This window comes from Pelophylax lessonae, assembly GCF_965119305.1.
Source record: "Pelophylax lessonae genome assembly, chromosome: 7".
NCBI classification, from domain to species: Eukaryota; Metazoa; Chordata; class Amphibia; order Anura; family Ranidae; genus Pelophylax; species Pelophylax lessonae.
In genome coordinates, this window is record NC_138774.1 from 79,374,424 (window position 1) to 79,394,587 (window position 20,164).

Genomic DNA, 20,164 nt, shown 5'->3' on the forward strand with positions numbered 1-20,164 from the left:
TGCAGTGAGTCAGTAGGTTCTTTGTGTCAGTCAGTAAGTGCCATGAGTCAGTAAGGTGTCAGTAAGTGCTGTGAGCCAGTAAGTGCTGAGTGTTAGTCAGTAAGGTGTCAGTAGGGCTGAGTGTCAGTCAGTAAAGTAAAAATAAAATAATATATAACGCCTTGGATATTAGTGGGATGCCCAAAGATCGACAATTGACTGCTGCCACATGAATATTGGTGAAATGCCCAACAAAGTGAAAATGAGAAAAGCAAGCAGCACAGATCTTTGATCCTACCAGATCTAACATTTGTGATATTCAAAATAAAAAATCCCAATATGCGTAAAGTAGTGAGTCCATCCGAACATATCACCTAGTGCATATCATACTAATACAATCTAATGACATCCAATGAATAGACATTTCTTATAAAGTTAAAATTGCCTAAAGGAAATACAACAAAATGTGCAATAAGAGCATACTATAGATGCTGACTAAAGTGCATAGTGAAAAAATAAATATTAGTAAGATACAAAAACAAATTCATAAAGGATCCAGAAATCCTGCAGAAAATGTAAATTAAAAAAAATGATATTATATATATATATATATATATATATATATATATACATATACACAGTATCTCACAAAAGTGAGTACACCCCTCACATTTATCTAAATATTTTATTATATCTTTTCATGCGACAACACTGAAGAAATTACACTTTGCTACAATGTAAAGTAGTGAGTGTACAGCTTGTATAAAAGTGTAAATTTGCTGTCCCCTCAAAACAACTCAACACACAGCCATTAATGTCTAAACTGCTGGCAACAAAAGTGAGTACACCCCTAAGTAAAAATGTCCAAATTAGACCCAATTAGCCATTTTCCCTCCCCGATGTCATGTGACTCGTTAGTGTTACAAGGTCCCAGGTGTGACAGGGGAGCAGGTGTGTTAAATTTGGTGTTATCGCGCTCACTCTCTTATACTGGTCACTGGAAGTTCAACATGGCACCTTATAGCAAAGAACTCTCTGAGTATTTGAAAAAAAAAGAATTGTTGCTCTACATAAAGATGGCCTAGGCTATAAGAAGATTGCCAAGACTCTGAAACTGAGCTTCAGCACTGTAGCCAAGACCATACAGCGGTTTACCAGGACAGGTTCCTCGCCATGATTGACCAAAGAAGTTGAGTGCATGTGCTCAGCGTCATATACAGAGGTTGTCTTTGGGAAATAGACGTATGAGTGCTGCCAGCATTGCTGCAGAGGTTAAAGGGGTGGGGGGGGGGGTCAGCCTGGCAGTGCTCCGACCATACGTCGCACACTGCATCAAATCGGTTTGAGTAGCTGTCGTCCCAGAAGGAAGTCTCCTCTAAAGATGATGCACAAGAAAGCCTGCAAACAGTTTGCTGAAGACAAGCAGACTAAGACATGGATTACTGGAACCATGTCCTGTGGTCTGATGAGACCAAAATAAACTTATTTGGCTCAGATGGTGTCAAGCGTGTGTGGCGGCAAACAGGTGAGGAGTACAAAGACAAGTGTGTCATGCCTACAGTCAAGCATGGTGGTGGGAGTGTCATGGTCTGGGGCTGGATGAGTGCTGCCAGCACTGGGGAGCTACAGTTCATTGAGGGAACCATGAATGCCAACATGTACTGTGACATATTGAAGCACAGCATGATCCTCTCCCATTCGGAGACTGGGTCACAGGGCAGTATTCCAACATGATGACCACTGCCTTGCTAAAGAAGCTGAGGGTAAAGGTGATGGACTGGCCAAGCATGTCTCCAGACCTAAACCCTATTGAGCATCTGTGGGGCATCCTCAAACGGAAGGTGGAGGAGCGCAAGGTCTCTGACATCCACCAGCTATGTGATGTCGTCATGGAGGAGTGGAAGAGGACTCCAGTGGCAGCCTGTGAAGCTCTGGTGAACTCCATGCCCAAGAGGGTTAAGGCAGTGCTGGAAAATAATGGTGGTCACACAAATTATTGACACTTTGGGCCCAATTTGGACATTTCCACTTAGGGGTGTACTCACTTTTGTTGCCAGCAGTTTAGACGTCAATGGCTGTGTGTTGAGTTATTTTGAGGGGACAGCAAATTTACACTGTTATACAAGCTGTACACTCACTACTTTACATTGTAGCAAAGTGTCATTTCTTCAGTGTTGTCACATGAAAAGATATAATTAAATATTTACAAAAATGTGAGGGGTGTACTCACTTTTGTGAGATACTGTATATAAATGCACACAGAGAAAAACAGTTCATATGTGATCCAAAAAGATTTTTGTGGAGTTCATATAAGATGCCAAAGAATAAGTTCCCAAGGAAGTGGTGGATAAAGTCTTCTTAAAGCGGAGTTCCACCCAGTGAACATTTTTTTTAATAAAAATATCCCCGGGACAGTCAGGGCTAGTACATTCCACAATGGATAGCCTCTGATCTGTCCCGGGTTGCACTTACCTGCAAGAAGAAATACTTACCTTGAAAATGTATTCTCCAGCGCTGCCATCTCAGGTGTGGGCAGCTTGAAGCCAGCGCGATCCTCTTCTGCGTCCTCTTCCATCTTCTTCGGTCCCACAATGCACTGCACCGGCCCCGCCGTCACTTCCGGTGTCTCAGCGTCATCCCTGCACAGCTTCTGGGCATGCCCAGAAGCTGTTTAGCAAGGAATGACGGCGCCTGCACCGGAAATGACGTCGGGGCCGGTGCAGGCGCATTGATTCCTGGGAGCGATGAAGTTTAGCTCCCAGGAATCATTGCAAGCCAGGAAGTGACGACGGGCCGCGGCCACCGAGGGGAGGAAGAGGAAGTAAGGTGAGTATATTATATTCTTAACGAGGTAAGTAAAAAAAAAAAAAAATTGCGATTATCCATTTCTTTTTCAGGTGACCCGGAGCGAGAAGATGGAGGTAAGTATAAATTTAGGGTGGAACTCCACTTTAACCACTTGAGGACAGCCCCAAGCAGATATACTGCAGCAGGGCGGACCCTCCTGTGCAAACCGACATACTTGTACATCGGCTCGTGCTCTGGGGCTGCCCCAGACCCGCTCCTGTCCGCCGGTATCCACCGATCACTCGGAGGAGAAGCAGAACAGCGGTCTGCCTATGTAAACAAGGCAGTCCACCATTCTGTCACAGAGTAAGATGGAGATCTTGTGTTTCTGCTAAGCAGAAACACAGATCTGTCTTCCTCCAGTTAGGCTATCCCCCACAGTTAGAAAGCACTCCCTAGGAGCACATGTAACCCTTTGAACCCTACCTGATGTTAACCCCTTCCCACATATATTTTATTTGGGTACAGCGTCGCACATCCACGCAATTGTCAGTAAAAGTAACGCAGTGCTGTATCGCAAATAAATGGCCTGGCCATTAAGGGGGTAAAACCTTCCGGGGCTGAAGTGGTTAAAGAATATATCTTTCTGTTTTTTTGTAAGTGACACCCAGTGTGATCCTTCACTGTCCACTCCAAACTAAAGGGCCATACACACTATCCAACTTTTGTGGTTAAATTTCCTTCAGATTTACCTTTTCTATGTAGTGGAAGGGCCTGCCAGATTGCATACAAAGTGAAAGTGTTTAGGTTTGACCTCATATTATATGGTTTTGGTAAGTCTAAAGGAAAAAGTCTTCAGAAAATCTTATAGTGTGTATGGCCCATTACTCACCAGAAACATTGGCTGGTCAAGCTACAAACCAGCAACTGCTTCCCACAACAATTTCAGAAGTGTCATCCAGACACGAGGGTAACAACGCAGGTATCTATCGCTTTGTGAGGACATCGACTGACGAAACCAGTAGGGTGGGGCTAGGACGTTGTCACCACACACATCTGTATCACACCGGTGGCTTCAGGATTACAGGTGATAGATACATGCGTTGTTATCCTAGTGTGGAGATGACATTGTGGATGTTTTAAATGGTTTTACGCTGTGAACATTTTTCCTTCCTCTTCTCCCAACTCCATCCATGGAGATCTCTCACCCGGGACGGCGATTATCTGAGAGGTTGATGCAGGGACAGCAGCGTGAGGAAATACTCTGAGTTTGTTGTGAAGCGCAATTGCTGGTTTACTGCTTGGCCAGCCAATGTTTCTGGTGAGTTTGTTTGGAGTGAACAGTGAAGGATCACACTGGGTGTCACTTACAAATAATCAGAAGGATATTCTTTAAGAAGAATTTATCCATCACTTTCTTGGGAACTTCTATCAACTTCACAAAAATCATTTTGAATCACAAATAACCTGTTTTTTTTTTTGTATAATTTATTTATTTTTAACATTTTCTGCACAATTTCTGCCTCCCTTATGAATTTGTGTTGTCGTATCCTACAAATATTTATTTTTTCACTATGCAGTAGTCAGCATCTATAGTATGCTCTTATTTCACTTTATTTAGCAGTTTTACATTATAAGAAATGTTTATTCATTGAATGTGATTAGATTGTATGATATGCACCAGGTGATAGGTTTCGGGGGATTCACTACTTTGCACATATTGAGATTATTTATTTTGAATATCGCGAGTGTCAGGTAGATGTGGTAAGATCAAAGAACTGCACCACTTGCTTTTCTCAATTTCAGGTGTCAGTCAATGCTGTGTGTGCGTCAGTAAGGTGCCAGTCAGTGCTGTGTATGTCAGTAAGGTGCCAGTCAGTGCTGTGTATGTCAGTAAGGTGCCAGTCAGTGCTGTGTATGTCAGTAAGGTGCCAGTCAGTGCTGTGTATGTCAGTAAGGTGCCAGTCAGTGCTGTGTATGTCAGTAAGGTGCCAGTCAGTGCTGTGTATGTCAGTAAGGTGCCAGTCAGTGCTGTGTATGTCAGTAAGGTGCCAGTCAGTGCTGTGTATGTCAGTAAGGTGCCAGTCAGTGCTGTGTATGTCAGTAAGGTGCCAGTCAGTGCTGTGTATGTCAGTAAGGTGCCAGTCAGTGCTGTGTATGTCAGTAAGGTGCCAGTCAGTGCTGTGTATGTCAGTAAGGTGCCAGTCAGTGGTGGTGTGTCAGTCAGTAGTGATGTGTCAGTATGGTGTCAGTCAGTGGTGGTGGTGTGCCAGTGAGCTGTCAGTAAGTGGTGATGTGTCAGTAAGTGGTGGTGTCAGTAATGGTGTGTCAGTAAGGTGTCAGTGAGCTGTCAGTAGTGGTGGTGTGTCAGTCAGTGGTGGTGTGTCAGTAAAGTGTCAGTAAGGTGTCAGTCAGTGGTGGTGTCAGTAAGGTGTCAGTCAGCGGTGGTGTCAGTAAGGTGTCAGTCAGCGGTGGTGTCAGTAAGGTGTCAATCAGTAAGGTGTCAGTCAGTGGTGGTGTGTCAGTAAGGTGTCAGTCAGTAAGTGGTGGTGTGTCAGTAAGGTGTCAGTCAGTGGTGGTGTGTCAGTAAGGTGTCAGTCAGTAAGTGGTGGTGTGTCAGTAAGGTGTCAGTCAGTGGTGGTGTGTCAGTAAGGTGTCAGTCAGTGGTGGTGTGTCAGTAAGGTGTCAGTCAGTGGTGGTGTGTCAGTAAGGTGTCAGTAAGTATTGGTGTGTCAGTAAGGTGTCAGTCAGTGGTGGTGTGTCAGTAAGGTGTCAGTCAGCGGTGGTGTCAGTAAGGTGTCAGTCAGTGGTGGTGTGTCAGTAAGGTGTCAGTCAGTGGTGGTGTGTCAGTAAGTGGTGGTGTGCCAGTAAGGTGTCAGTAGTGGTGGTGTGCCAGTAAGGTGTCAGTAGTGGTGGTGTGCCAGTAAGGTGTCAGTAGTGGTGGTGTGTCAGTAAAGTGTCAGTCAGTGGTGGTTTATCAGTATGGTGTCAGTCAGTGGTGGTGTGTCAGTAAAGTGTCAGTCAGTGGTGGTGTGTCAGTAAAGTGTCAGTCAGTGGTGGTGTGTCAGTAAAGTGTCAGTCAGTGGTGGTGTGTCAGTAAGGTGTCAGTCAGCGGTGGTGTGTCAGTAAGGTGTCAGTCAGCGGTGGTGTGTCAGTAAGGTGTCAGTCAGCGGTGGTGTGTCAGTAAGGTGTCAGTCAGCGGTGGTGTCAGTCAGTGGTGGTGTGTCAGTAAGGTGTCAGTAAGGTGTCAGTCAGTGGTGGTGTGCCAGTAAGGTGTCAGTAGTGGTGGTGTGTCAGTAAAGTGTCAGTCAGTGGTGGTGTGTCAGTAAGGTGTCAATCAGCAAGGTGTCAGTCGGTGGTGGTGTGTCAGTAAGGTGTCAATCAGTAAGGTGTCAGTCAGTGGTGGTGTGTCAGTAAGGTGTCAGTCAGTGGTGGTGTGTCAGTAAGGTGTCAGTCAGTGGTGGTGTGTCAGTAAGGTGTCAATCAGTAAGTGGTGGTGTGTCAGTAAGGTGTCAGTAAGTATTGGTGTGTCAGTAAGGTGTCAGTGAGTATTGGTGTGTCAGTAAGGTGTCAGTCCGTGGTGGTGTGTCAGTAAGGTGTCAGTCAGTGGTGGTGTGTCAGTAAGGTGTCAGTCAGTGGTGGTGTGTCAGTAAGGTGTCAATCAGTAAGGTGTCAGTCAGTGGTGGTGTGTCAGTAAGGTGTCAGTCAGTGGTGGTGTGTCAGTAAGGTGTCAGTCAGTGGTGGTGTGTCAGTAAGGTGTCAATCAGTAAGGTGTCAGTCAGTGGTGGTGTGTCAGTAAGGTGTCAGTCAGTGGTGGTGTGTCAGTAAGGTGTCAGTCAGTGGTGGTGTGTCAGTAAGGTGTCAGTCAGTGGTGGTGTGTCAGTAAGGTGTCAGTCAGTGGTGGTGTGTCAGTAAGGTGTCAGTCAGTGGTGGTGTGTCAGTCAGTGGTGGTGTGTCAGTAAGGTGTCAGTCAGTGGTGGTGTGTCAGCAAGGTGTCAGTAAGTATTGGTGTGTCAGTAAGGTGTCAGTGGTGGTGTGTCAATCAGTGGTGGTGTGTCAGTAAGTATTGGTGTGTCAGCAAGGTGTCAGTAAGTATTGGTGTGTCAGTAAGTATTGGTGTGTCAGTAAGTATTGGTGTGTCAGTAAGGTGTCCGTGGTGGTGTGTCAATCAGTGGTGGTGTGTCAGTAAGTATTGGTGTGTCAGCAAGGTGTCAGTAAGTATTGGTGTGTCAGTAAGGTGTCAGTGGTAGTGTGTCAGTAAGGTGTCAGTCAGTGGTGGTGTGTCAGTAAGGTGTCAGTCAGTGGTGGTGTGTCAGTAAGGTGTCAGTAGTGGTGGTGTGTCAGTAAGGTGTCAGTAGTGGTGGTGTGTCAGTAAGGTGTCAGTCAGTGGTGGTGTGTCAGTAAGGTGTCAGTCAGTGGTGGTGTGTCAGTAAGGTGTCAGTCAGTGGTGGTGTGTCAGTAAGGTGTCAGTAAGTATTGGTGTGTCAGTAAGTATTGGTGTGTCAGCAAGGTGTCAGTAAGTATTGGTGTGTCAGTAAGTATTGGTGTGTCAGCAAGGTGTCAGTAAGTATTGGTGTGTCAGTAAGGTGTCAGTGGTGGTGTGTCAGTAAGTATTGGTGTGTCAGCAAGGTGTCAGTAAGTATTGGTGTGTCAGTAAGTATTGGTGTGTCAGTAAGTATTGGTGTGTCAGCAAGGTGTCAGTAAGTATTGGTGTGTCAGTAAGTATTGGTGTGTCAGTAAGTATTGGTGTGTCAGTAAGGTGTCCGTGGTGGTGTGTCAATCAGTGGTGGTGTGTCAGTAAGTATTGGTGTGTCAGCAAGGTGTCAGTAAGTATTGGTGTGTCAGTAAGGTGTCAGTAGTGGTGGTGTGTCAGTAAGGTGTCAGTCAGTGGTGGTGTGTCAGTAAGGTGTCAGTCAGTGGTGGTGTGTCAGTAAGTATTGGTGTGTCAGTAAGTATCGGTGTGTCAATGATCAGTGTGCCCCTCACCAGTGCCCTCAGTTCCCCCTCCGGTGCTCTCCCGGGTCTCCTCTCTCTCAGCTCCCGCTCCGCCTCCTCCAGCTCCCGGCGCAGTCTCTCCATATCCAGCTGAGGCCGCCCGCTGTATCCCTCCTTCACATGTTCGTACAGGCGGCTGGCCGGCTCTCCCTCGCTCAGTGCCCGGCTCCCCGCCGCCCCTCTCCACACCGACGGGGCACACAGCCTGACCAGCATGCGCGCCGCCATCTTTTCTGGGAACTCCGGGACTGACCAATCACAGCGCGAACTGGACTCTCTGGTGTAACCAATCACAGGCAACTTGTATGCCCCCCCCCCCTCCGCAGAGTATACCAATCATGGACCAATAAGTTGAAAAGCTGCCAGTAGCAAACGAGACGCGGTTTTAGTCGCAGACTATTATTGGCGAAGGGACATCTAGTTGGTTACTAGATGGGCGGAGCTTCGATTATGTGATTGGGCGAGAGAAAATGCTAACCTTAATAACTCCGCCCTGCATTGCTGTGACCCGGAAGTAGCCGCACATGGTGTACTGAGTGTATGGGTCGGGTCTTAGGGGCTCTTCAAGGTGAGTGAGGATCAGCAAGGCATGCTGGGACTTATAGTGTGATAATGAAGTATATGAATATACAGAGAGACCGGCTGTTATTCCCAATGACAGAACTGCACAGTGGAGCTCAGCTTCCTGCTACAGATGTAACAGTTTGCTGACATTCACCTTTATTTGCAGCACATTGACAGCGATGTGTAGGAGGTGAATGTCAGTATGGAGTCCTCCTCCCCTGAGATCCATCATATACTTCTTTCACAAAACCTAGTATATAATATACACTCAGTCACCGGACACTTTATTAGGTACACCTGTTCAGTTTTTTGGTAATGCAAATTGCTAATCAGCCAATCATATGGCAGAACCCCCATGTATTTAGGCTTCTGGATGTGGTGAGAACGACTTGCTGAAGTTCAAACTGAGCATCGGAATGGGAAGAAAGGGGATTTAATTGACTTTGAATGTGGCATGGCTGTTGGTGCCAGACGGGCTGATCCGAGTATTTCAAAAACTGCTGGAATTTTCACACACAACCATCTCTCGGGTTTACAGAGAATGGTCCGAAAAAGAGAAAATATCCAGTGAGTGGCAGTTGTGTGGAGGAAAATGCCTTGTTGATGTCAGAAGAGAATGGGCAGACTGGTTAGAGATGATAGAAAGGCAACAGTAACTCAAATAACCACTCCTTACAACCAAGATATGTAAAATACCTCTCTGAACACATCGAACCTTGAAGCAGATGGGATACAGCAGCAGAAGACCATAACGGTAGCCACACCTGTCAGCTAAGAACAGGAAACTGAGGCTACAATTCGCACAGGCTCACCAAAATTGGACTAGAGAAGATTAGAAAAATGTTGCCTGGTCTGATGAGTCTGGATTTCAGCTGTGACATTCAGATAGTAGGCTCAGAATTTGGTGTAAACATGAAAGCATGGATCCATCCTACCTTGTATCAACGGTTAAGGCTGGTGGTGTAATGGTGTGGGGGATATTTTCTTGGCACACTTTGGGCCCCTTGGTACCAATTGAGCCTCGTTTAACCACCTCCCACCTTGGCCATTGTACATATACGGCCGGGTGGGAGATATATGTGTGTATATGTATGTAATGTGTGTGTATATAGGTTTAATGTATATGTGTGTGTGTGTGTATGTATAATATATAATATATATATATATATATAATGTATGTATGTTTCAGGGTTCTAAGTAAATTTCTAGCTGATTTCTACTGATTTTAAAGCGGAGTTCCGGTGCTCCCTATGCTGATCAACAATTGGGCATTTTCAATTTTTTTCGGGGGTCCCTTACCTTATTTTCAGGGCATTTTTGATTGTAATTCCTCCTTCTCCCCCCTCTGTGGCCGCGGCCACCGACATCACTTCCGCCTTTGCATTGCATCCTGGGAGCTGTTTGTCATCACTCCGAGTAAGATTTTGACTCGAATCCAATACTGTACACCTTGTAAGTATGAGAATAACAGTTCTGTAAAGGGTGATGGAATAGTATTATAGGGGTATTTTTAGTTAAAAATGGTGTTTGAGGCCGGAACTCCGCTTTAACTTGTAAACAAGAAGTGTCAGAAATAATCCTGGTCCTTAAGTGGTTAAACAATTATTAGTCAACTAGGATTGAATTATTATCTTATCTGCTATCCCATGTGGGCAGTTATTTTTATAATATTCATACTGTGTGTGTGTATATGCATGCATACATAAGGCAAAACCTGATGCTGGGCAGTAATCTGAGTCACAGGATATCCCTCTGTCTTGACAGATAACCTCTACCTGAGCCAGGATGTTCTTTACTGGAATTCGGAGTCTGGTCTCCACGCCCTGGACATGGGGTAAGTCTGTAATTAAAGTGGAACTGAACTCTGAACCTATGCACACAGGCGCGTAAATGAGTGCCCTGTATTCTTTAGTAAAAACAAAATAGAAAAATCTGCATTTTTGGACAGTAAGTTACGCCTAATATGCGCAATTGCGCACAAATGAACGCACATGAACATACTGTTGATCTGAAAAATGCTAATTTGCATTTTTAAAAATAAAGCAGGACTACATTTGCGCGAAAAGACGTGAATTTGCACGAAAATGCGCGCATTTCAATAAGACAAATTCACGGCTAAAAAAGGAGATGCTCAAACAGGAGTATTGTGTGTAAGAGGCCTAAATCAACTATTTTTCATCCTTATGCTGTTCGCATTAGTAACTAGATAGGAAGGAGGTATTTTTAGATTTACTTGTGTTTTTTTTTTTTTTTTTTTTTTTTTTATTCAGTTACTTCCTGGTTTCTAGCATAGGCCAACATTCCAAAATTATGTCGTACATCCCAGGAGTCTTCATAGGCATTTTTTTTTTTTCATGGGGAGTAGGGGCTTTCTCAGCTAAGCACCGCCTCCTGCCCACTTGCCTGAGCTAAGGGCAGATGGATTTTAGGAAGTAAATGTTACATGAATCATCTGTCCTTAACTCAAGATGACCATGGCTACAAATGCTAGGAGGGGTATTATTTCTCAACAAAATAAAGCATGGAGACCTGGATGGGTGAATTTGATTTGAACAGTAAAAGTGAATGAATAAACATTTTCAGTTTGTGGTGCTCAGATACAGTTTAGTTCCACTTTAACCACTTTTCAGCTTTCAGGGCTTTTGCACTTTGAATGACAATTGTCATGCAGCACTGTACCCAAATGAAATGTTTAGACAGAACTTTCTTTTGGTGGTATTTAATTACCACATATATTTTTTTATTTTTTGCTATACAAACGGAAAAAAGACTGAACTTTTTGAAACAAAATGGGATTTTTGACTTGCTGTAAAATCCATTTCTCTGATGTTCATTGATGGACACAGCTCCTGATCTTCATAACCATTGAGTTATACTGCCCCCTACAGGAGTAGGACACTAGGCAGAAAAATAATCTGGCTACACCTATCGGCAGTTCCAGGGGGTATACTCACTCTCTCTGCTATAGGTACTCCGTTTAGTTACAAGCAGTGTCAGAAGAATTACAACTCCACAGAGGGGTGGGTGCTGTGTCCGTCAATGGACATCAGCGAAATGGATGACTTTACAGTAAGTCAAAAATCCCATTTTCACTTTCGTTCATTGACGGACACAGCTCCTGATCTTCATAACCTTTGGGACGTCCCAATGCAGTGTTAAACATAAGGGGTGGGAACCGCAAAAAAATTCCCAAGGCTAAACAGTAGCCAACCAGGCAACAGGAGCTCAACCAAAACAACTGGAGCCAGCCTAAAAAAAAAACAATACACCCTCAAAGAGGATCAGGTCCTCTAAACAGCAGCCTGCAAAACCTTGCGGCCAAAAGAAGCATCCACAGATGCCAATACATCTGCACCGATGACCAGGTGGCCACCTTGCAAACCTGCGTCACTGACTCCCGATGACGGAAGGCCCAGGAGGCATTAAGCGCCCGAGTAGAGTGGTAAAGTGTGCCTTAACGGGGAAAGGAGGAACCGAACCCCTGATGGAATAGGCCTGAATAACAGTCTGTCTGATCCATCTGGAAATGGTCGCAGAGGAAGCAGACAACCCTTTCCAAAGCTCATCCGTGAGCACAAATAGTAAGTCTGACTTCCTAAAAGACTCTGTAGCTGCCAAGTTCATCCTAATTGCCCGGACCACATCCAAGGCATAAAAGCAAATTTCCTACGGATGTTTAGGTCTGGGACATAGGGTAGGCAACACAATGTCTTCAAATGAAAATCAGAGGCCATGTAAGTAAGGCAATCTCCCGAAGATTCTCAGAGCGGTTTCTAGAGGACCGAAAGCACCAAATGGAGGTCCCAAGGCGGCAACGAAGACCGCACTGGAGGAACCAAATGTCGAAACACACTGAAGAAAGGTACGAATCGGGGAGTGTGGGGCCAAGGGTCATTGGAAGAAGGTCGCCAAAGCCAACACCTAGCCCTTGAATGATACTCAAGGCCAATTTCTGTTTAAGCCTCCGAATGAAGGAAGGTCAAGATCCGAGCCACTGAGAGAGCGAGGATGAACTCTTCCACGTACAATGGTAGATCTTCCTAGGAGTAGATTTCCTAGCTTTTAACAGCGTAGGAATCCCAGACTCAGATAAACTTCTATCCTTCAGCACCTGGCGTTCCAGCAGCCAAGCCATCAAAGCCAGCGTCTTTAAAGCAGGATGGAGGATTGGTTCTTGGGAAAGGGGATCCTCCCTGAGAAGAAGCCTCCAAAGAACGTTGGCGACCAGCCGCACCAGATCAGCATACCAAGCCTAGGGAGGCAAGTCTGGAGCCACTAAGATGACCGAAATCCCTTCTGCCTCGATCATGTGTAGAAGTCTTGGCAGAATCTTGAGAGGAGGCAAGGTGTAAATGAGACGATCCTGACCCCACAGGGCCACCAGCGCATCTGTGGCGTCTGCCAGAGGATCCCGTGACTGAGCCACAAATCTCTGCACCTTTCTGTTGAACCGAGATGCCAACAGATCCACCTCAGGGATGCCCCACAAGAGACACGACTGATGAAACCCCTCCGGATGAAGGGACTACTCCCCTTGGTCCAACGCCTGCCGACTGCTGAAGTAATCTGCCTTCCAGTTTTCCACCCTGGGAATGTGTACAGCGGAAAGGGCTGGAACGAACCGTTCTGCCCACCTTAGAATGACCGCTACCTCCAGAGCCACCAGGACACTTCTTGTGCCCCCTTGGTGATTGACATAAGCCACGGCCGTGGCATTGTCCGATTTGAATGCACACTGGACAACCCTGAAGACGATCCATCCAATGATCCAGACGCAGTCTGATTGCTCAGAGTTCCAAGACCTTGATCTGTAGTCTGAACTCTTCCAGTGTCCAGATCCCCTGAGCAGAAAGCTTGCTGAGGACAGGCTGGCATCCATGGGGACCACTGTCCAATACAAGAAGAGGAAGGATTTTCCCAGACTAAGCACCGGAAAAAGAAGCCACCATTCCAGGGACTCCTTAGTTCCCTGGCTCACCTGGATCAGATTTCCAGAGACTGCAGAGTCTTGTCCCATTTGGCCAAAATCTCCCATTGCAGGGACCTCATATGGAACTGTGCAAACGGAACCGTCTCAAATGTAGACACCATCAGACCCAGGACCCGCATGCAAGTCTGGACGGATGACCATCTGCTGGACAGCAGAAGACAAATTGCAGCCTGCAATTTCTGGAGTTTGTCCAGAGGAAGGAGCAAAGGCCGAGTTCAGAGTCAGACCCAGATAGTCCAGCTTTATGGACGGAACCAGGGCAGACTTCTGAAAATTCAGAATCCAGCTAAACTCCCGCAGAGTTCGTATGGTGATTTTGAGGTTGTCCACCAGAGCAGGAGGAGACTCCGCTCGTAGAAGGTCGTACAAGTAGCCCAGTACCGCGATCCCCGTTGGCGTAACAAAGCTAGCACCGGGGCTAAAACTTTTTGTGAAGACCCAGGAGCAGAGGGGAGACCAAAGGGTAACTCCACAAACTGATAATGCTCCTCTCCCACGGCAAAGCGGAGGAAGCGCTGGTAACTAGCATAAATTGGAATGTGAAGGTAAACATCCTTGATGTCGATAGAGGCAAGAAAATCCTCCTGACGCAGGGATGCCACAACCGTGCGAATGGACTCCATTCTGAACTTCTGCACCCACACAAAGCAGTTCAGCGCCTTGAGGCCCAGGATTGGACGCACCTTGCCTTCCTTCCTGGGAACTGTAAATAGGTTTGAGTAAAAACCCTGAAAACGTTCCGAAGTCAGAACTGGGACAATCACCCCTTGAAGCAACAGGTCTTGTACTGCCCCAAAACAGACTCTGTAAGCTGTTCGGGGACAGGTGCAAATTGGAAGGAAAGAACCTTGCCGGGGGACAAGATCGAAATGCAATCTTGTAGCCGGACCAAATGATTTTGTGGACCCACTTGTCTTGTACCAGGGAAGTCCACAGGTGCGGGAACCAGCAAGGACCCCCCCCCCCCCACCCCAGATACAGGTGAGGGCGCATCTTCATGCTGAAGGAACCTTGTCTGCGGGTCTGGAGAAGCCCGCTCTTGGCTTGCCAGAGCTGGTTAATTTGGATGCTCCAGAGGAGGCCCTGAAAGGCTACGAGCCCTTGTCAGTCGACCCTGAGGGACAAAAAAAGTATGAGCCGAGAAGGAGGGTCCACGTCTTTGACGAGGTTCCTTGCCCTTCGTAGCCTGCAGAAGAAAGGTACTCTTTCCACCCCCCCCCCCCTGCACAGCCGATCATCTGGTTGCTGGCGGCGCACCCCCCTTGGCCTCCATTGCCAGAATTGCCCCCTGCCCCATCCCCAGGAGGTGGGACCAGACCACCCACACGGCCCCAGCAGGAGAGGGGGGGTAGGATGGGGGACAGATGAAAGGGGAAGGAGGGGAACCCAGGGGTCCGTCTGTCCCAGGGAGGGGCCCATGTCCATCCCAAAAACCCTCCAGAGGGAGAGGGGGGGGGCAAGCTACTCGCCATACAAGGAACCGGGTGGGCACCGCTTCAGACAGAACCTCCTCTCCATCGAAATTGGGGGCTGTCAGCCAGGAGGAACGCTGCAACTCGGGCCGAGACCCGGTCTTATGCGACCTCATGAAACTTGCAGGCCAGCCACCATCCAGCGGGGCTATGTCGCGGCCGACCTACCGCGGAACTGAGGTCTGCGCATGCTCTCTGGCCAGACTGGGGTGACCACTGGATCTAGATTATCCAGCCTGTCGCCCAGTCCGGCAGTTGATTGTAGATCTCACAGGAAAAACCAGGAGAAAAAAAAAAAATTCAATTAAAAAAAAAAAAAACAGTTTGCCAGGACCAGAGATCCCAGCAAGGAACTAGGTCCTTACTCCTGACTAGGCAGAAAAAAAACTGAATACCTATAGCATAGAGGGAGTATACCCCCTGGGACTGCCCATAGGCATAGCCAAATTATTTTTCTGCCTAGTGTCCTATTCCTGTAATGGGCAGTATAACCCAATGGTTATGAAGATCAAGAGCTGTGTCCGTCCATGAACAAAAGAGAAAGTTTCCTTTTTTATAAAGTTTTGTAAATTAGTAATTTTTCTCCTCCACTGATGGGCACTGCTGGGGCTGCACTGATCCTCAGGACACTAATGATCAGTGCCCTGATTATCAGTGTAGATGTCCACTGTGTGGATTTGCCGGTTATCGGATCTTCTCTCCTCACGCGCTGTCAGTGTGAGGAGAGGCTTGCCGATAACCCCCCCCAGTGGGGTTAATGTTTTTCTTCACCCCTTACACCTTGTCTGCTAGGTTGGGCTAAAATAGTATATTCACCCCTAGCAAATCCAGCCAGGTAGAGTGCAGGCTTTTAGGGGTTAAAACAAGCAGTGAGGGGGATTAATATTGATTAAAGTAGCAAATGGGATTGGTGGCCCCCTTTTTTTTTTTTTTTTTTTTTTTTTTTTTAACAACCTATATACAGTCTTTAAACAGGGGGACAGTTTGTAGCTGTAATCAGTGATTGAAAATTGTAACAATGTGACACTTCAGAATACTGCACAGGCAGAAGACAGTTCTGATCTAGTTGGAAGCATGTATTCTTTTTATATAAGGTTTCTACACAGGAGGATAATTTTGTTACATATGTTGAATACTGTTGCATTGTGATTCTTCGGAACACTGGTTTTGCCAAGTGCAAGAGTTTCCTTCAAGGCAAATTTTTTTATTTATTTTTTTACAGTTTTGGATGGAGTTGAGAGCGATTTAGAACCCTGTCAGTCTTTATTGCTGTCTGTACCCCTGTTAGAGATTCACCCTCTCTATTTGTCCTGTTGACCATCATCAAAATTGACAGTAAAATAAAATCCAAAATTTGGGGTTAACCCCAGAACAGGAATAAGGAGGACATTTGGAAAAGGACACTAGTTCTGGTGACACGGAAGGAGAAGGGGAATCTCCGCAGTGGTACAGAAAAAAAAAAAAAAAACTGACCGCTATAACTCTTTTACTCAATCCATAAATCCAAAATTAAAGAAAAAGTTTTGCCTTTACTGCCACTTTAAGGCAACGGTTGGTTTGGCCCATGTGTGTAAAATCTTGGAAGGCACAGGTGCAGTGTCCAGCCCTACTACCAGGAGCTTGTCAAAATCTGACAGGCTGAAATTGCATCTGCTGGATGCTGTACTGAGCGGCACATGCGTTTAGGACCATATGTGTTCAAGTATGTATACATTCTGGGCATATGTCCCTAAATGCATATTGCCCTAAATGTGAGTGGTGTTTTGTGATGTAGGAGTTAGCAGGAGGAACCACAGAGATCAGGGGGGACCTGGAGGTCGACACTCCTGAAGTGTCGGTTTCTTCCTCAGCCAATAATTTTTCTTCACTACCGCTGTAATTCAGCATGATTTTAAAGCATTGCTGGCTGCACCTATGCTTTCTGGGCTGCCAAAAAAGGATGGGATTTGATGCATATTCGCTAAACTGCCCATGTGAATGAGGCCTAAGGGGGTACCAGATTAATGGAGAGTGCAGCTGCTGTCTGCTTTACAAAGTACATGTGTACTCTGAGCTCCACAATATTGTGTTTGCATAATAGCGAAAATAAACTACACCTAAAAGATTTTTCTTTTTGAGTTTTGGATAGATGGAGAGGGATTAAAACACCTGTCAATTTTTTATTGATTCACCCTCTCTATTTTTCCTGTTTACCATGATGACCGAGAGTGAAAGTGGAAGAAAATCCCTTTTTATTTTTGGGTTGTCATATTTTCGGTGAAATTTTCCAATAAGGACATTGGTTTTGGTGACCCTGATGACAACCAGGGATTCCTCTTTTGGCTGTGAGACAGGGAGTAAGGGGAGATCTCCCCAATGTGGCACAGATGGCAAAAACACTAACAGGGGTTTCCTGCTTTACTCTATCCAAAATGAAAAAAAAGCATTTTGCCCTTGGTTCTACTTTAAAGGATAAGTTCACCTTTGGAAAATGTTACATGTTCCAGCTCCTGCCCCTGTAGGGAGGGGGGGGGGGGGGGCAGGAGCTGGAACATGTAACATTTTCCAAAGGTGAACTTATCCTTTAAAGTAGAACCAAGGGCAAAATGCTTTTTTTTCATTTTGGATAGAGTAAAGGGGGGTTTTTGTATCGCTTACTAGCTCATTATGAAATGCTTACCTTAGAACGAAGCCCTCCAGCGGCACCCGCACACAGCGGAGACGGCTAACCTATTCCCCGGTGTTTCTTCTGGGTTCACGGGCTTCGTCACTGTGAGTGGCCAAAGCCACAATGACGTCACTCCCGCGCATGCGAGCCGCCAGTCACGGCACAGAGCTCTGAAGAAACGGCACGGGTGGCCGTTCCTTTAGAGTGCATGCGCCGATGACATCAGCGGCGTGTATAATGATCTCCTAAACGGAGCCTTATTATAGGCTTACCTATAAGTACAACCAAATCAGGGAAGTTTACCTTCTCTTTAAGAAGTGTTGACATCCAGGTCCCCCTGAGCTCTGTCCTTTCTCCTGCTGATCTAAACCTCAGAGGCACGCTGCAACACAGGTCGTGACCAGGGCTTTGCGTCCTTGCGAGGTGTTTAGCTCGCCGGCCAGCCCCCGTCCAGTGGGGCTATGTCACAGCCAACCTAGTGTGGAGCTAAGGTCGGGTCACGCTCGCTGGCCAGACTGGGAAGACCATAAGGATCTAGGATATCCAGTCTGGCAGTTAATTGTAGTTCTCACAAGAACCAAAATGATTGTAGTTCTCACAGGAACAGAAAATAATAAAAGAAGAAAAAATTATGTTTAAAAAAAGGAAAAAAATGATACGACCAGAGATCCCAGCAAGGAACTAGGCCCTTACTCCTGACTAGGCAGAAAAAAAACTGAAGACCTATAGCAGGAAGTGGGAGTATACCCCCTGGGACTGCCCTATAGGTGTAGTCAAACATTTTCCCCGCCTAGTGTCCTACTCCTGTAGGGGGCAGCATAAACCCAAGGATCAAGAAGATATGGAGCTTTGTCCGTCAATGCTATTATTTATTTTATTTGTTTCCTTGCATGTGATTTGTACCTTATTCACCAAGATCTAGTGCAACTGCACTTGCAGTGCACAGTATATTTGCCTTTAGTGAATTCTCAGTGGGAATCTTGTTACTGCTAACGTTTCATTATCCTAGTCTAAAGAGAGTACTCGCTACTTGTAGGTTTTTTTTATCCTGAATATTTAAAACAAATTTTTCCTTTTTTATAGGATCCTCCTTCTTTCGGACAGTTGTACCAAATTACTCCGCTCTTCCACTTATGGTGTCCCGAAGCATGGCCACTCTAAATCAAATGCATCGAGCTGGCAGACCCAAGCTTCCTCCCCCCAAAGTAGGACCTTTAGGTGGCTGTCCTCAGCTGAAGGGTGTTATATTGAAGACCATGATCCGTAAGCCCAAGAAACCCAACTCTGCAAACCGCAAGTGTGCCCGTGTGCGGCTAAGCAATGGCAAAGAAGTGGTGGTTTTTATTCCAGGTGAAGGACATAATCTGCAGGAACACAGCATTGTCCTGGTAGAAGGTGGCCGCACGCAGGACCTTCCCGGGGTGAAACTCAAAGTGGTGCGGGGAAAATATGACTGTGCCCATGTGAAGAAAAAGTAGTCAGGGGATGTTGGGCAACCTGTCATTAATTCTCTACCAGTTCCTGAGCCAGAGGAATATACATCGACCTGTACAGCAAGATCACAGAGCGTTATTTTTTTTTTTTTTTATTCAGTGGCATCCCGAGTCTCCACCAGCAAAATGACTCGCTCAGCCAGTTAATTTCTATTCCATGGAGTCTCACTATTGGTGCTGCAATCTCTGAGATTAAGAATAAAATCTAATAGAGGCAGCAAGACTCTCTTATAATGGTTGCAGAAGTTGGCCAATTGGGAAAATAGGGTGCAGAGATCTGACCTCTAGAACTGCAACAGAGAGTAAGAGGCTGATGGGATGATTTAACCCAATTACATCCATCCAAGATCAGTTATGGACAAAGTGGCCCTTAGATTTTTATGAACATCAGGATTCAGTCTCTTGTGCACTTCTGTTTTCAAGGAAATTTCTGCTATTAAAATATGCGTATTTTGTAAATGTACTTTATTTCAAAAACATATTTTTTTTGGGGGGGGCACTGTGCCCTATATATTTTGGGAATATGATGGTGTATTTTGAGTGATTCCCATCTGAAAATTCACTTTCCAATATGGTGCCATCATGTCACCAGGGACTTAGCACTACCATGTTACAGTATCATTTTATCAGCAATGTAACAACATGGTTCCATGCTACTACCTTCATATGGTAAATGTAACCACTGCCATGCAGTTTTGCTATGCTACTCAAGTCAAAAATTTTCTGTAGCCAGAACTATTGACTTCAGCTCTGCAAATTGGGGGTAGGCAATTTCGGCTTATTGCAATTCCTTTCTCACCCCCTCCTTTGTATGAAAATAGGTGCAGAAGTGTTAAATTCTGATATACTTAATTTGCAACAATAAGTTTTGTACCATCTTCCCTATCAGCTTAGGCATTCTGCTTCCCATGGTTATAGTTCTCTGGGGTAATATTTAAAGTGAATTTGTGGTCAGGCTATGATCTTCCCAGTATTTATATACTCTTAACAAGCAGTATGGTACATAGGCCCTGAAACAAACATTTATTGACCTTTTTGTAGCTGCATGCTAGGAATATACTTGTTTTTTAAACTGTTAAATTGATGTATTTAGTTCCGCTTTCCTGACAAATTAGTATACAGCTTAGGAATCAGAATTGCAGCTTGTTTCAGGGCCTATTCACCACTCATCCAAATTTCACAAAGGACTTCAACCCAAACATATCAGGAGGTATGCATTTTTTTTTTTTGAAAAATG

At 45.7% G+C, this 20,164-nt stretch overlaps 2 protein-coding genes across 2 annotated transcripts in view; one reads left to right on the top strand and one right to left on the bottom strand.

Annotated features, from left to right (window-relative positions):
• SARS2 (seryl-tRNA synthetase 2, mitochondrial) overlaps positions 1 to 7,996 on the bottom strand; it is a 50,093-nt gene extending 42,097 nt beyond the window's left edge. Inside the window, exon 1 of the mRNA XM_082263992.1 lies at positions 7,753 to 7,996. Coding sequence (XP_082120118.1) covers positions 7,753 to 7,989 — 237 coding nt within the window. The 5' untranslated portion in view covers positions 7,990 to 7,996. The remainder of the gene's footprint in view (positions 1 to 7,752) is intronic.
• Positions 7,997 to 8,248: 252 nt separating this feature from the next.
• Positions 8,249 to 19,040, top strand: MRPS12 (mitochondrial ribosomal protein S12). Its single transcript, XM_082264313.1, has 3 exons — positions 8,249 to 8,329; positions 10,090 to 10,159; positions 18,518 to 19,040. Exons 2-3 carry the CDS (start codon positions 10,111 to 10,113, stop codon positions 18,910 to 18,912), a joined length of 444 nt encoding a protein of 147 aa, XP_082120439.1. The 5' UTR covers positions 8,249 to 8,329; positions 10,090 to 10,110; the 3' UTR covers positions 18,913 to 19,040.
• Positions 19,041 to 20,164: the final 1,124 nt, after the last annotated feature.